This window comes from Balaenoptera acutorostrata, chromosome 1 (assembly GCF_949987535.1).
Source record: "Balaenoptera acutorostrata chromosome 1, mBalAcu1.1, whole genome shotgun sequence".
Taxonomy (NCBI): domain Eukaryota; kingdom Metazoa; phylum Chordata; class Mammalia; order Artiodactyla; family Balaenopteridae; genus Balaenoptera; species Balaenoptera acutorostrata.
In genome coordinates this window covers 103,262,313-103,277,465 of record NC_080064.1, presented here as the reverse complement: position 1 = coordinate 103,277,465, position 15,153 = coordinate 103,262,313, and the positions used below count along the sequence as shown (strand labels likewise).

The 15,153-nt window shown below is 40.2% G+C and overlaps 1 protein-coding gene across 3 annotated transcripts in view; it reads right to left on the bottom strand.

Annotated features, from left to right (window-relative positions):
• SLC22A15 (solute carrier family 22 member 15) overlaps window positions 1–15,153 on the bottom strand; it is a 98,348-nt gene that overhangs the window by 14,254 nt on the left and 68,941 nt on the right. For all 3 annotated transcript variants that reach the window (XR_009008560.1, XM_057547848.1, XM_007169337.2), the window contains exon 8: window positions 12,906–12,991. Coding sequence is in view for 2 of the 3 variants with exons in the window: in XM_057547848.1 (XP_057403831.1) it covers window positions 12,906–12,991 (86 nt within the window). In the remaining variant the exon portion in view is untranslated. The remainder of the gene's footprint in view (window positions 1–12,905; window positions 12,992–15,153) is intronic.

The window sequence follows — 15,153 nt, the reverse complement described above, 5'->3', positions numbered from 1 at the left end:
ATTCAACAATCAATGATGTAAAAGGTTGATTAGCATGACAAGCCCTGACACATGAGAGGAGTGAGTCTCAAAAAACTCCTATCTTCAGTTTGCACTCCTTGGTGTTCCATTGTAAAGATAAGGAATAATCCCACTAAACTACTACCGGAAGATATAAAACATTAACGTTCTTTAAAGAACAAGACTCTAAATGTGGAACTACTTTTCATCCTTCCTCCTCCCCAACTTCTTACTTGAAGATTACTAATCAATAATGATATTTCAGTTTCTTAATGTAACGTTTTTTACATAAAATGCAAAAATACAGTTTATGCTAGTTCACGTCCCTATCAAAAATGCTATCAATTGTCCAGTGGTTCTTTCCTTTATTAATACTATCTTCTCTGGGATCTTACAATTTAATTATTCCCTTTCAAATATATATAACCTCTCCCCTTCAGCAGCCCACTAGGCTGTAACCTTCAAAATAACAGTTTTCTTCTCCTTAGGAAAAAGCAAAAATTCTCACTGGCTCCATTGCACTTTCTCCCCTTCACAATCAAACATCTCCAGTGAGCGACTGACCCTCCATTTCCTCAAACGCATCTGCCCTGCACATAACTACAATGTGGCCTCCAATACCATCCTCTCCTGAAACTCCTATTCTTGAAGGTCAGCAGCAATGTCCTGATCACCAACGTAATTGCCTCTCATTCTCTTTGACATTTCTGACTAATAGAACATGCCTGTCCCTTCCTTGGGACTGCACGCCTGGCTCATCCAAACCACTCTTCCTTTAAATAATTCAAATGCAATATTCTTTCCTGCCCTTGACCTCCATGGCGCCCATTTCCCAATCCATGCAAATGGCATGCTTTAGACACTCTCCTGTAGTTGCTTACTTTTCCATCTTGTCTGCCCCCAAATATATTTTGAGTTGCCTCAGGCTAAGGCCTTGTTTGTATCTGTTCCCCTCACGGCACCTCCCATAGTCTGATCACTAAATATTTATTGAAAGAGTCAGTATAAGGACTATAACAGGGATTAATTTAAGTGAAGAGAATCTGTGCTCCTGTTCTTTCAATGTCTCAGGAGGGAGGCATATAATATATCCCATTCCAAAATAAAAGTTTCACATTCCCAGCTTGACTATGAAATACAACTTCAACTACTTTAAAGATGGCGCTCTGAACGCAGTGGCCCAGGCACTGCCAAACTCGACCATCTGGGGCCTTCTTCTCTTCCGCCAGGCTATCTGGAAGAATATGTCAGCAATTTTAAGTACTGAATATATTATTTTAAGCCATGAGGTGCTTCTGGAAAAAGAATCATGCTCAAGGTATAGGTCTGGACTTTTGATATCTAACAACTTCAAGTAAACCAATAATGAGGGCAAATTAAATTCATCAGTGATTTTCCAGAAAACTGAGTGAGTCAGGAAGAGGTCTTGGGTGGCACTGAAGCAAACAGAAATGTGCACGTTTGCTTGACTGCAAATGATCTTTGGGACTGTTTTCAACCCATACAGGATGGTACCTTTCAGAACTGTGTTGGAGATACTCTACAACATCTTTAAAACAGGTTAGGGGATTGCCATCCTGAAAACTAAATTCAAATAACAGGTCGCAGAAGGCTTACCATCTAAACACCCACAAGATCCAAGGCTGGAAGATTTCTCCCCTGTGAGGCTCAGGACACTTCCAGCAGTGGCCCATCTGGGGAGCCTAGCTCCAGCCGCATACCCACAAGTGCTCCCATCAGCCTGACACCTCATCTGATGCTTGAAACTTCTCTCCTTGTTCCTGCCAACGGAGTCTGCGGTGGCCATTTGAACCTGGGAGAACTCACTCTCTCCCAAGATAGCCCATGTCAATTTCAGACAGCTCTGTTTATTAGAAAATTATTTCTTAGCCTGCCTGTGGAGCTGCCGGTCTATCGGTCATCGTGAGTTAATATTTAGGAAGGCTTTGTGGCCACTGGGCTGGTTCCCTGGATTTCTGACCTTGGTTTTCATCTGAAAATGAAATTAGATATTATCGGCTATTATCAATGAATGTTCAAAGTGACTGTTTAGGAAAAAAGAGTGATTTAAAAGGAAGAATTAAGCTCAATTATCTTTGGGAGGAAAAAAAAGGGAATTTTCAAAACACTTGTATTCTTCAAAGTACTGAACTTCAGAGGTTTTAAGTTGATTCCAATGATGAAGATACTACGGACATCATTTTCAGAACTAGTTATCTGAAGTTTTCTCAGAGTCCATTAGGGTCTCAGTATGTTACAGTCACATTTCACTGACCCAAATAGTAAAAATTAAACTTAATCATCCACTTCATTCACTGGGTGATTATAGTAAATTTTTATTGTTTATGAATATGTTAAAAATCTTTAAGACAGCTGTAGGTCCTGTACTATGATACATAAGTTGGGCAAAGAACCACAATTCATTTTGCTTTCCTTTGGTTTTTTTTTTTTCTAAAGAAAAATACCACATATGCCGAAAATTCTGTCACTATAGTTTTGCCATTTCTAGAATTTCACATGAATGAAATAATTCAGTTTGTAGGCTTTTGTGTCTGGCTTCTTTTAGTTAGCATAATGCTTTTGAAATTCATCCACATTGCTCCCTGCATCAGTAGGTCACAGCTCATTGCTTTGTTGTTGGTGAGTAATTCATTGTACGGATATAACACAATTTGTTTATCCGTTCCTCAGCTGAGGGGCATTTGGGTTCCTTCCAATTTGGGGCTATTATTAATAAAGCTACTATGAACATCAAAGTCCTTTTGTGGATCTATGTTTCTGCTTCTTTTGGGTAAAGTTTAATCAGACAGTAAATGTATGTTTCTCTTTAAAATAAGCTGCTAATGTTATCCAAAGTCTCTGTACCATTTTACATTTCTATCAGCAGTGTATGAGAGTTCCAGTTCTTTCTTATCACTGCCAACATTTGGTATGGTCAGTTTTTTTAATTTTAGCCATTCTAATAGGTGTGTAGTGGTATCTCATGGTGGTTTTAATTTCCATTCCCCTAATGTCTAATGATGTTGAACATCTTTTCCCATGCTTATTTTCCATATTTATATCCTTTTGCAGAAGTGTCTGTTTAAACCTTTTTCCCATTGTTTTCTCATTACTGAACTGTGAGAGTCCATTCTATCTTCTGGGTACAAGTTCTTTATCAGGTATACGTTTTACAAATATTTTTCCCAGTCTGTGCCTTGCTTTTCATTTCCTTAATAATGTCTTTTAAAAAGCAAAAGTTTTCATTTTGATGAAGTCTAAGTTATGAATTTTTTTGTGTGCTTTTTGTGTCATATTTAAGAAATCTTTGCCCAAAGTCACTGAGATTTTCTTCCATGTTCTCTTTTAGAAGTTGTGTAGTTTTAGCCTTTATACTGTCGACTGAAAAAAAAAAACACAACCTAAAAGTTGACAATCATGTTTTATTCCAGGGACACACTGAGAACTTACACCTGGGAGACAGCCTCTCAGATAGCTCTGAGGGACTGTTCTGGAGAGTAAGAGAGGAGCCAGGATATATAGGAGTTTTTGCAAAAAAAATCAGGTAGTCAGAACATCAAAAGATTACTGCCAGTTAAAGAAAAAACAGATATCTCAGGTTAATGAATTTAGCACTTTTCTATGCATGGGAAAATGCAAGAATCTGGGCTCACTGAAATCATTCTTTTGATATGCACCTTAACTATCTAGGGCCAATATCCTGTTTTCTCCATCCTGAATCACCTCAGGGTGCATCATAGGGGGAACCGATATGGTGGCTGATGGTTTGATAGCTGCAACATTCTTTGTTTACTGATATGGCTGGTGATTCTTTGTCCACAACATTTAGACCTACCATTCATTTCAAGTTAATTACTGCATATGATGGGATGTGCAGGCTGAAGGTACATTTTTTACATATGGATATCCAATTATTCCAGCATGGTTTATTGAAAAGATTGTCTTTTCCTCATTGAATTGACTTGTCATCAAAAATCAATTGACCATGTGTATTTTTCTGTATGTGTGTTATGATTGAATGAAACATTTTTAAAAGGTGAATCAAATCTCAGCCTCCTCAAAAATAAAATAAAAATCAAATGACCGTATATATAGGTCTATTTCATATTCAATTCTATTATCTATGCATCCACCATTATGCCAATATCACACTGTCTTTTTTTTTTTTTAAATTTTCAGGCCATGCCTCATGGCTTGTGGGATCTTAGTTCCTCAACCAGGTATCGAACCCACGCCACCGCAGTGAAAGTGCCGAGTCCAGGGAATTCCCCATACTGTCTTGATTAACGTAATTTTGTAGTAAATTTTAAAATCAGGTGGGATGAAGTCCTCCAACTTAATTTTTCTTGATAAAAATTATTTTGGATATAATTTGCAGTTCCATAGAAATTTTAGTATTAACTTGTCAATATCTATCAGCAAAAAGAAGCCTGGTGGAAATTTTATTGGGATTGTGTTGAAGATAGATTGATTTGGGCAGAACTGACATCTTAGTATTTTCTGATCCTTGAGCATGGTAAGCTCTTCATTTATTTTATTACTACCATTACCACCAATTCATTTATTTAGTCTTCTTTAACTTCTCTCATCAATGTTTTATATTTTATAGTTTTCTATAGGTCTCATACATATTTTTAAGTTTTTATTCCTAAATATTTCATATTTTTATCTTTTATAAATGGCATTGTTTTACTTCAATTTTAAATTGCTTGTTGTTAATATACAGAACTAAAATTATGTGTCAAAAGACTCTGCTAAACTCATTTCTTAATTCTAATAGATTTTTTTTTAGGATTTTCTATGGAGACAATCATGAAGTCTTGTGAATAAAGACAGTTCTAGTTCCTCCTTTTCATTTTGGATCCCCCTAATTTCTTTTTATTGCCTTGTTGTATTCACTAATAATTTCAGTACAATGCTCCAAAGAAGTGGCAAGAATGGATATCTTTGCCTTTTTCCCAATCTTAGGGAACAAGCATTTAGTTTTTCACCATTAAACATGATGTTAGCTGTAGGTTTTCCTTTATCAGGCTAAGGAAACTTCTACTTATACTTGCTGCTAGTTTTTGTAAAGAATGGGTGTTGAAACATGACAAGTGCTTTTCCTACTTGTATTGAAATGATCATATGATTTTGTTTTTCTTTTTGGTATTTTAATATGGTGAATAACACTGATTAGCTTTTGAATGTTAAACCAACTGTGCGTTTGTGGGATAAATCCTGCTTGGTCATGATGTATTATACCTTTTTTATTCATTGTTGAATTTGCTAATGTTTAGTTAATAGATTTTTGTATCTATATTAATGAGAGATATTGGTCTGTAGTTTTCTCATAATGTCTTTGTTTGGTTTTAATATCAGGGTGATTGCTGACCTCACACACTGGGTTGGAAGAGTATTTGCTCTTTTTTTTATTTTCTGGAAGAATGTGTAGAATTATATTATTTCTTCCTTATGTGTTTCATAATTTACCAGTGAAGCCATCTGGGCCTGGAATTCTCTTTGTGGGAATGTTTTAAACTACAAATTAGATATCTTTACTGGATAAAGGGTTATTCAGGTTATCTATGGGTTTGTACACTTTGGTAGTTTGTATCTTTTAAGGAACTTATCCATTTTACCTAAGTTGAATTTATTGGCATAAAAATGTTTATAATATTCCCTTATAAATGTCTACAGTTTCTATAGTGATGTCCCTCTTTCATTCCTGATACTGGTAATCTGTTTCTTCTTTCTTTTTCCTTTATTAGTGTGGCTAGTGGCTTATTGATTTTATTGATCTCAAACAACCAGCTTTTGGTTTCATTGATTTTTCTCTATTATTTTCATGTTTTTACTTTATTTTTACTTAGATTTATTATTTCCTTCCTTTTGCTTACTTTGTGTTTAATTTGTCAGTCTTTTTTTTTTTTTTTTAAATTTGCCTTCTATTTTCTTAAGGGAGATGCTTAGATCATTGATTTGAAAACTTCCTTTTTTCTGATACTTTTTTTTAAAATCTATTTTTGGCTGCGTTGGGTCTTCGTTGCTGCACGTGGGCTTTCTCTAGTTGTGGCGAGCAGGGGCTACTCTTCATTGAGGTGTGTGGGCTTCTCATTGTGGCGGCTTCTCTTGTTGCGGAGCACGGGCTCTAGGCACGTGGGCTTCTCTAGTGTGGCGTGCGGGCTTCAGTAGTCGTGGCACGTGGGCTCAGTAGTTGTGGCTCGCAGGCTCTAGAGCACAGGCTCAGTAGCTGTGGCACAGAGGCTTAGCTGCTCTGCAGCATGTGGGATCTTCCCGGACCAGGGATCGAACCTGTGTCCCCTGCACTGGCAGGCAGATTCTTAACCACTGTGCCACCAGGGAAGCCCGATACATTTTTTAGTTATACAAATTTCTCTCTAAGCGCTGCTTTACTGCATCCCACAAACTCAATATGTTGCACTTTAATTATTGTTTAATTAAAAATTTTCTAAATTCCTTTGTGATTTCTTCTTTGACCCATGTGTTTTTAGAAGAATGTTTTTTGAAATCCAAATATTTGAGGATTTCCTGATAGCTTTCTGTTATTGATTTCTACTTTAATTCCATTATGGTCAAAGAACTTATTTTTGTAAGATTTCAATCCTTTTAAATTTACTGAAACTTGTTTTATGGCCCAGAACATGGTCTCTCTTGGTACACGTTCTGGGTGTGCACTTCAGACAGAATGCATATTCTGCTGTTTTAGGTAGTGTGTCCAACAAATGACAATTAGGTCATGTAGGCTGCTTAAGCCTCCATATCCTAATTCTTTTCTGTCAGTTTTTCTATCAGTCATTGAGAGAGAGTACTGAAATATCCAACTGTAATGTTGGATTTGTCTATTTCTCCTTTCAGTTCTGTCCATTTTGCTTCCTGTGCTTTGAATGTTATCAGACACACACATAATCGGGATTGTAGCATCTTCTTGATTACCTGACCACTTTCTCATAATGTGTTTATAGTTTTCATCAAATCTGGAAAGTAGTTGACCATCATTTCTGCAAATATCTTTTTTTTTTACTTCCTCCTTCTCGGGTTCCAATTGCATAACTGTTGGGCTTGGTGTTGTCCTACAACTTTTGTTTGTTTCATTCTGCAGCTTCTTTTGTTATATCTTCCTCACTGATCTTTTCTTCTGTGGTTCATCTCATCCACTGCCTTTTTTTTTTTTTTTTCATATAATGTATGTTTCATCCCTAGATGTAATGTGTGCCTCCTTTTCTATCTTCTCTTTCTCTGCTCATTATTATCTTGCTTTCTTCTACCTTTGTAAACATATGCAGTATATTTATAATAGCTGTTTTAAGGTCCCTGCCTCTTCATTCTATTGTCTGTGTCATTTTTGGTTCTGTTTCTATTGACATTTCTCCTGGTTGTGGGAGGTATTTTCCTGCTCATTTACATGCCTGGTAATACTGCCTAGATGCCAGAGGTTGTGAATGTTACACTGTTAGGTGCTGGATTTTATTGTATTCCTTTACATATTGTTGCTCTTTTTCCTGGAATGCAGTTAAGTTACTGGGAATCACTTGATCCTCTGAATTTTTTAAGCACTTGTAGAGCAAGCTCTGCTATAGCAGAATAGCCTATAGTGTTGGGCTACTTTGACCCAGGAGGTCTCTACCCAGTGCTCCACGTCTGGCTAAAGGCAACACGAACCAGGCATGGCCCTAGGTTCCAAGAATTGTTCCACTTGTTCCTTTCTGGTGGCCACCTCCCCAGCCTCAGTAGCTTCCTCAAATGCATGCCCAGATCAGTAAGCAGCCAAGGGCTCAGAGATCTTCTGCAGATCTCTAGAATTCTTCCTCTATATATTCCTCTATATATCTTACTCCTCTCCAGTAGTTTGCCCAGGAAATTCTAGCCATATTGGCCTTCCCAAGCTTTACTATCTGTCTTATCAATTTGGTAAGAGCACCAGGATTTGCTGGGTGTCCCTTTGTGCACTGAGGCCAGGAGACCTGAGCTAGGGCACTCTTAGGGCACATCTTGTTTCCTTTCTCTCAGGGATCACTTCTGTGCTCTGCAGCCTGTTGTCCAATGTCTGAAAATCAGTGTTTCTTATATTTTGTCTGGTTTTATAGTTGTTTAAAACAGGAGGTTAGCTGGTCTCCATTACTATCATAGCCTGTTAAAATTAAAGTTCCTATAGCATTCTGTTGTCAATTCTCATAAGGCACCTTCTGTTTTTATTGTTTTTGTTTCTGTTTTTATGAGGCATTCATTTTCCTCACTAGATTATAAGCTCTTTGAGGCCAGGAACCAGGTCATATTTATAAATAGTACCCTGTACATAGCAGGCCCTAGAGAAGTCAAATGAATAAAGAACGGGCAGGGCTTCCCTGGTGGCGCAGTGGTTGAGAATCTGCCTGCCAATGCAGGCGACACGGGTTCGAGCTCGGGTCTGGGAAGATCCCACATGCCGCGGAGCAACTAGGCCCGTGAGCCACAACTACTGAGCCTGCGCGTCTGGAGCCTGTGCTCCGCAACAAGAGAGGCCGCGATGGTGAGAGGCCCGCACACCGCGATGAAGAGTGGCCCCCGCTTGCCGCAACTAGAGGAAGCCCTCGCACAGAAACGAAGACCCAACACAGCCATAAATAAATAAATAAGACTTTCTCTCTATTTCACTGTATTTATTAAAAAAAAAAAAAGAACGGGCAGGCCGAGGTTGAACAAAGCAATGAGAGATAAAGGTTCTACTAGAGCTGAGTCTGAGGACACTCCCTTCAACTGTGAAACTGTTTATCTAGTCATGTGCTGTGACGTCCCAGTATTCAGATTCTCTGGCAGGATCACACCTGCCAGAAACCTCCTTGCCAACCTCCTTACCCAGTGCCACCCTGACAAGCCAGGTTCTTGAACTCTGGCCAATTCCCATCAGGCCTGCCCATTGAAGAGTTAAGAATGGGTCCTAGTCAGGCAGCATTAATTCTCTAAGGCTATGGCTTTACCATGTGCAATGAATACTTTGGTCCTAAAACTCTTAAGAGGACAAATAAGCATTCCCAAAACAGCACTGATTTTAGAGTCAGAGAGACGTGGGATCTGAATCCCAGGTGTGCTGCTTACTTGCTGTGCAACCTTGGACAAGTTGCTTGACCTACCTGAGCTTTAGTTTCCTTAGGAAATGGGGATAAGAGGTAATATCTCTATGTATGAAGAAAACCCAGCACACAGTTAACATTTAATAAGTGGTCACCAGGGGACTTCCCTGGTGGCACTGTGGTTAAGACTCCACGCTCCCAATGCAGGGGGCCCAGGTTCAATCCCTGGTCAGGGAACTAGATCCCACATGCATGTCGGAACTAAGAGTTCTCATGCCACAACTAAGGAGCCCGCCTGCCGCAACTAAGACCTGGCACAACCAAATAAATAATAAATAAAATAAATATTAAAAGAAAATAAATGGGCGCCAGTATTACAGCTTAATTAGGACCCTTTAAGCAAGGATAGAGATCAGGTAAAATGTATGAGGACCAATCTGTGGAAGAAATTAGTGGCCACTTGGTAACACTGCCCGCATGGGAGAACATTTACTTGGAGGCCAACCAGGGTGCAAATATGTACTGAATAGGACACTTCTGTCCAATAATTATCAACCATGGGCTAAGGAATGCCAAGCAATCTATTTTCTAGCTTCCTGGCTGTCTCTTATAGAGGTATACCTATGTCTGTGCCTCGGACACTGGGTATCACAGTCATACGTAGATGTTAAAAAAGAGTTGGTAGGCAGAGGGCCACCTAAGTTGACAGAGACAGCAAATGCATGTTTGGTGGGAAAAAGTGAGGGCAAACGAGCATAAAAAGCAGTGAGAAAATGAGTGGTCACCAAGCTCACATAGGATGGTAACAGACGTTTTCAAACTGCTAGGTCTCTTTCTTAATATATATTTATCAGAACTTTCACAACAGGTAGCCTAAACCTCGGCACTTTGAAAAAACTGAGATTTAAAAGAAAGCTATCAAACCGTTTTGAAGAGTAAATATGAAAGGTTCAAAGAAAGTTTAAAGAATAAATACTTTTAGCTCAAAGTAGCGAAGATTCAGGAATAGCTAGATGACTCCCTGCAAAGGGAGAAAGGATTATGCATAAAAGGGGTGACCATCTGTTCTCTATCTCTAGTGATGAATAAAATGAAAGGAAATGGGCTCAGCTGTAGTGGAAGAGGCTCATTCTAACCTTTGCGTGGCTATTAAAAATAGAAACCACTTGCTAAGGAACATTATGGAACTTCTTTCTCTGGAAATCTTCAAAGATAGACTACATCCACTTTTCTAAGTATGACAGGAATCCTGTTCGGGGGGTGCATCTGTGGGTGTGTAAGACAGATGTGCTGTGTTTGTAACTCAGCCTCCACCAAGAGCATGATCCACGAGGGGCTCAGCTGCTCGCTTAGGACAGACTGGAAGTGAGCACAGTGTGGTGACCGGTCTAGACGGGAGACCACGAATCTGCTTTCCCTTTGGGTTTGTGTGGAAAGGGCTGTGTGCAGAGGCCCAGGGTGTGGGTTACCTGGAGTACAGATATGTGGGAGCGAGGAAAGACATGAATCGGCCTGGCTTGCCGAGGTGTGACAGCTTACAGGGGCATTTAGAGTAACAAGGAAAAGTTTCTCTCTATAGAGTAATAAATAGACCGCCGGATATAACAGGTAGAAAACAACTGAATTTCTACGTTGTCTATGAGAAACAGAATCTGCTGAACTGAAAGTTGCAGTGATTTGAAGCCCATTAATGTCTTGTCCCAGACAAACAGAACTGGGCACTTAGTTCTACAAGCCCACGGCAGGGCAAGAGCTGAGGAGTTTCTCGTTTTGCTGGCACTAGCACAGGTAACAACTTTCTTAAAACTGAGACTTTTTTTTTTTTTTACATGGAAGAGTATTTATTGAAAACATGGTTACTGACAGGTAGCTCCTGGCTACTCTCAGGTTACAATCTTGGCTCACAACTGGAAGTGTTACCTCTTTTTTTTTTTGGCCTCCCATTTTACTTTCCCTCAAACGTTCCATCCTAGGATAGGTAGATCTTATATAAATATATATACATGTCTGTATAAGTATGGCCTATAGTAAAAAAAACATATAGTACACTCTTCATTGGGCAGTACCCACTATGCTAGGCGGCCAATGCTGAATGCCACTGTGCCCACGCATGTCCAAGGAGAGGGGCTGTGCGTGCGGTTTACAAGTGCTGCAGCACCAGGGAAGCCTCGATGGCAATCTTACTGAATTCTCTAGTTTCCAGGATTCCGTGAAAATCACTGTAAGGCTGTTCTTTTTTTTTTTTTAATTAATTAATTTATTTATTTTGGGCTGTGTTGGGTCTTCATTGCTGCACGCGGGCTTTCTCTAGTTGCGGTGAGCGGGGGCTACTCTTCGTTGTGGTGCGCTGGCTTCTCATTGCGGTGGTTTCTCTTGTTGCGGAGCATGGGCTCTAGGTGCGTGGGCTTCAGTAGTTGTGGCTCGCAGGCTCTAGAGCGCAGGCTCAGTAGTTGTGGCGCACGGGTTTAGTTGCTCCGTGGCACATGGGATCTTCCCGGACCAGGGCTCAAACCCATGTCCCCTGTATTGGCAGGCGGATTCTTAACCACTGCGCCACCAGGGAAGTCCCCAAGGCTGTTCTAAATATTGAGTAAAATCCTAACTAGTGAACCAACAGTGCTCTGGATTTAAGGCACAGAACTCCAGGTGGCAGCTAGCAGCACAGCAGGTGTACTGGAGGGCTGCATAACTAGGACACATGGCCTTGGAGTCTTCAGTGAGACGATGGTACACCTGACCCTTAAGGAGAAACGATCACCAAAGGAGCACTTAATACGTGGTATGCTCCGACGGGAAATGAATTTGTCAGATGTATTTCTAGTCGTTATCAAAACTTTATGTTAGGGAGTTCCCTGGCGGTCCAGTGGTTAGGACTCGGAGCTTTCACTGCCGGGGCCCGGGTTCAATCCCCGGTCAGGGAACTAAGATCCCACAGGCTGCACGGTGTGGCCAAAGAAGAAAAATTTACGTTAAACCATTTCACAATGATTCCCACCTGAAGAACAAGCGCCATGGTGGAACCCTATCAAAATCCAAAAGTCCCCAAAACAGGGCTTTCATTGTACCCTATTCCCTAGCAGCAGAGAGTTTGTTATGACCCACTTCTTATGGTTGAAAATCACTGCTAAAACCACAGTTTTTGATGTAATGGAGGGCATGTCTCAGGTGTGCTAGTGCGGAAAAGAGGTTGAGGACCAGTACTATCTATAGAATTTCTACAGAGGGGCAGAAGCCATGTTAGATATGGATGCCAAAGGGACCTTTTTTTAAAGCTGTGTTTACACAGCAAAGCTACAAATATAAAAATAGCAAGTTTCCTAAGGATGTTTTATTCACACTTTCTATAAGAATGAGAGAAGGTCAATCGGCCCCAACAGTGACTATTATTCTTATTGTGCTGTTGTTATTATCAGGGTGCCTTGGGAGTATTGATGGAGACAATGAGGGGTGCCGAAGCCACCGTGGAGAACCAGTGCCTCTCACCTCCAGTCTCGTGACTGGCTGGAATGAGGAGGGCAATCTGCAGCCTTGGACAGAGTCTCCTTCTGTGCAGAACTAAATGGCCCACATCATCATCAAATAAACAACTCCAACATCACCAGTACTGCAGTCCAGACACCCCAGATGGTAGCTTAATCGCCTGAAAGAATTAATAGTGCACCTCTAAGCACATTATTCACCCGGAGAATAGTTTAGGCAATGGAAAGAATCTGGTCCATTATACCCCACACCATTGCTAAATAATATGCAATCACAGAAATGAAGCACGGCATATGGTGATTGCTCCACTATATTGAGATTCATTGTAATAAAAGTGCTATTCAAAACCCTCATGTAGAAATTGGAAAGGCATACCTTTCTTTTCTGGAAGAAACATGACAATAAGACAAGCCAGTCCTCCTAGGCACAGAAATGCTGCTAATGTCCGCTTCCGACCAAACCTAAATAATACAAAGAAATTCACGTTTCCCTTGAGAATCTTATACATTCATCTGCTTCATCCCCCTAACCTTCCTTTTTAAATGTCCTCACTTTCATTATATGTTCATCTTTTCTTAAGGAGTGGGTGGCACATGTGACTGACCAGGACATAAAATAAGTAACCATCACAAAGCCAAGGAAAACTTGCTGGATGGTGGGTTTAAATCATGTGTGCAGGAAAAGAATAGGGAATCATTCTATCTATTTCTGTGAGTACTTACTATGTTTCAGGCACTTTCTGTGCTGAAATGCTTTCTGTCTATGTTATCTTACTTAATGCTAATAATAAACCTGTAAGGCATATGCTGTTATATTCTCCATCTTCTAGAGAATAACACTGAGACATGGAGAATGGAGTCTTCCAGCTCATTTCATTTTCTGGTTACTGGTATCTTAAGCAGTTAAAATTTTAAACACACCTCTCTCTCTCTTAAAAAGACAAACAGAAAGAAACTCTTGTTAGTATGTCAGAATTCAGTGAAATTTATTGCACACTTTCTTGAGAGAAATAATTTTCAAATAAGAGCTCTAGACTTAGAAGAAAGATATGGACAGTAATAGGCCTTCCTTTACTAGGAGCCAGCAATGTGCTAGGTCCTCTGTCAGGAGCTTCAATGTTATTGTAATTTTTATAACAATTTTTCCAGGGGAATTTTATAATCCCTGGTTTAAGGATAACTACATGGAGGTTTAGCAAGGTTAACTTCTCAAAGTCATAAAACTAACACGAGGCTAAGACTAGATTTGGACGCAGGTCTGCCTGATCCCCAAGGTGGTGTTCCTTCCCTCTGCTTCAGATTTTAATCCTGACTCTGGTGCGGATGGCTGGGAGACAGGGAAGGACTCAGGTCTCCAGGTTATTGTGCTTAATTTAACAGTCAGTATTGCATGCCTTTCAAATGATAGGCATCATTCTAGCCAGGCACTAGGGATGCAAAGACACCTAGGACACACACCCCCATCGACTGTGTCCTTGTAACACTGTCCGTGGTCATCAGAGGGGGGCATAGGAAGCTGTAACAGGAAGCACACCGGGGATGGTGGCAACAGATTTCTAAACACTCTGCCTGACTCAGCCCTTGGACCATGATGAGAGCACACTCAGTCACTAACAGAGGGGTCAGCAGAGGCAACTGGGACCACCCCCCAGAGAAAAGCCCTGCAACTGAACAGAATCCAAAACTGCCCTTTAAAATGCTCTGACCACAATATCCATGACGACAGCACCCAGTGCAATGCTAAAGGAGTGCTGTTTTTGGTAAAAATGATGATTTCTGGAGAATGAGAAATGGCAAAATCCAACTGATTCCTAGCTCACAATTTTCAGTTGCCCTGGTCAGGGGTTCAATAACAGAAGGAATCTGAGAAAGCTGAGGAAAGGGTGCTCTATAAAAGGACTTTTAAAAAATATTTCAAAACTATGCCCACTGACAATGGACAGCAAAAGCAGGATCTCTTCCTCCTCTCAACAAAGTCCAGGGCATCTTAAGAGGAAAGAAAAGTCTTTTTCATTCCTCCAGCTCTTTGTCTTGTGTGAGAGCTTCTAAATGACAGTGATTGGGTCATGGAGATCTACCTACGTCACGTCAATATTCCCACATGTTGGGACGAACAAATCACACACAGACTGCTCAAAAACAGTTGGGTGGTAATGTCTTAATATTGGATTAAAAACCTGTGAAGACCTAAATAGACATTTCTCCAAAGAAGACGTACAGATGGCCAATAAGCACGTGAAAAGACGCTCAACATCACTAATTATTAGAGAAATGCAAATCAAAACTACAATGAGGTATCACTTCATACTGGTCAGAATGGCCATCATCAAAAAGTCTACAAACAATATATGCTGGAGAGGGTGTGAGGAAAAGGGAACCCTCCTACGCTGTTGGTGGGAATGTAAATTGGTGCAACCACTATGGAAAACAGTATGGAGCTTCCTTAAAAAAACTAAAAATAGAGCTACAATATGATCCAGTAATCCAACTCCTGGGCATATATCTGGAGAAAACTCTAATTCGAAAATATACACACACCTCAATGTTCACAGCAGCTCTATTTACAATAGCCAAGACACGGAAGCAACCTAGATGCCCATCAACAGATGAATGGATAAAGAAGA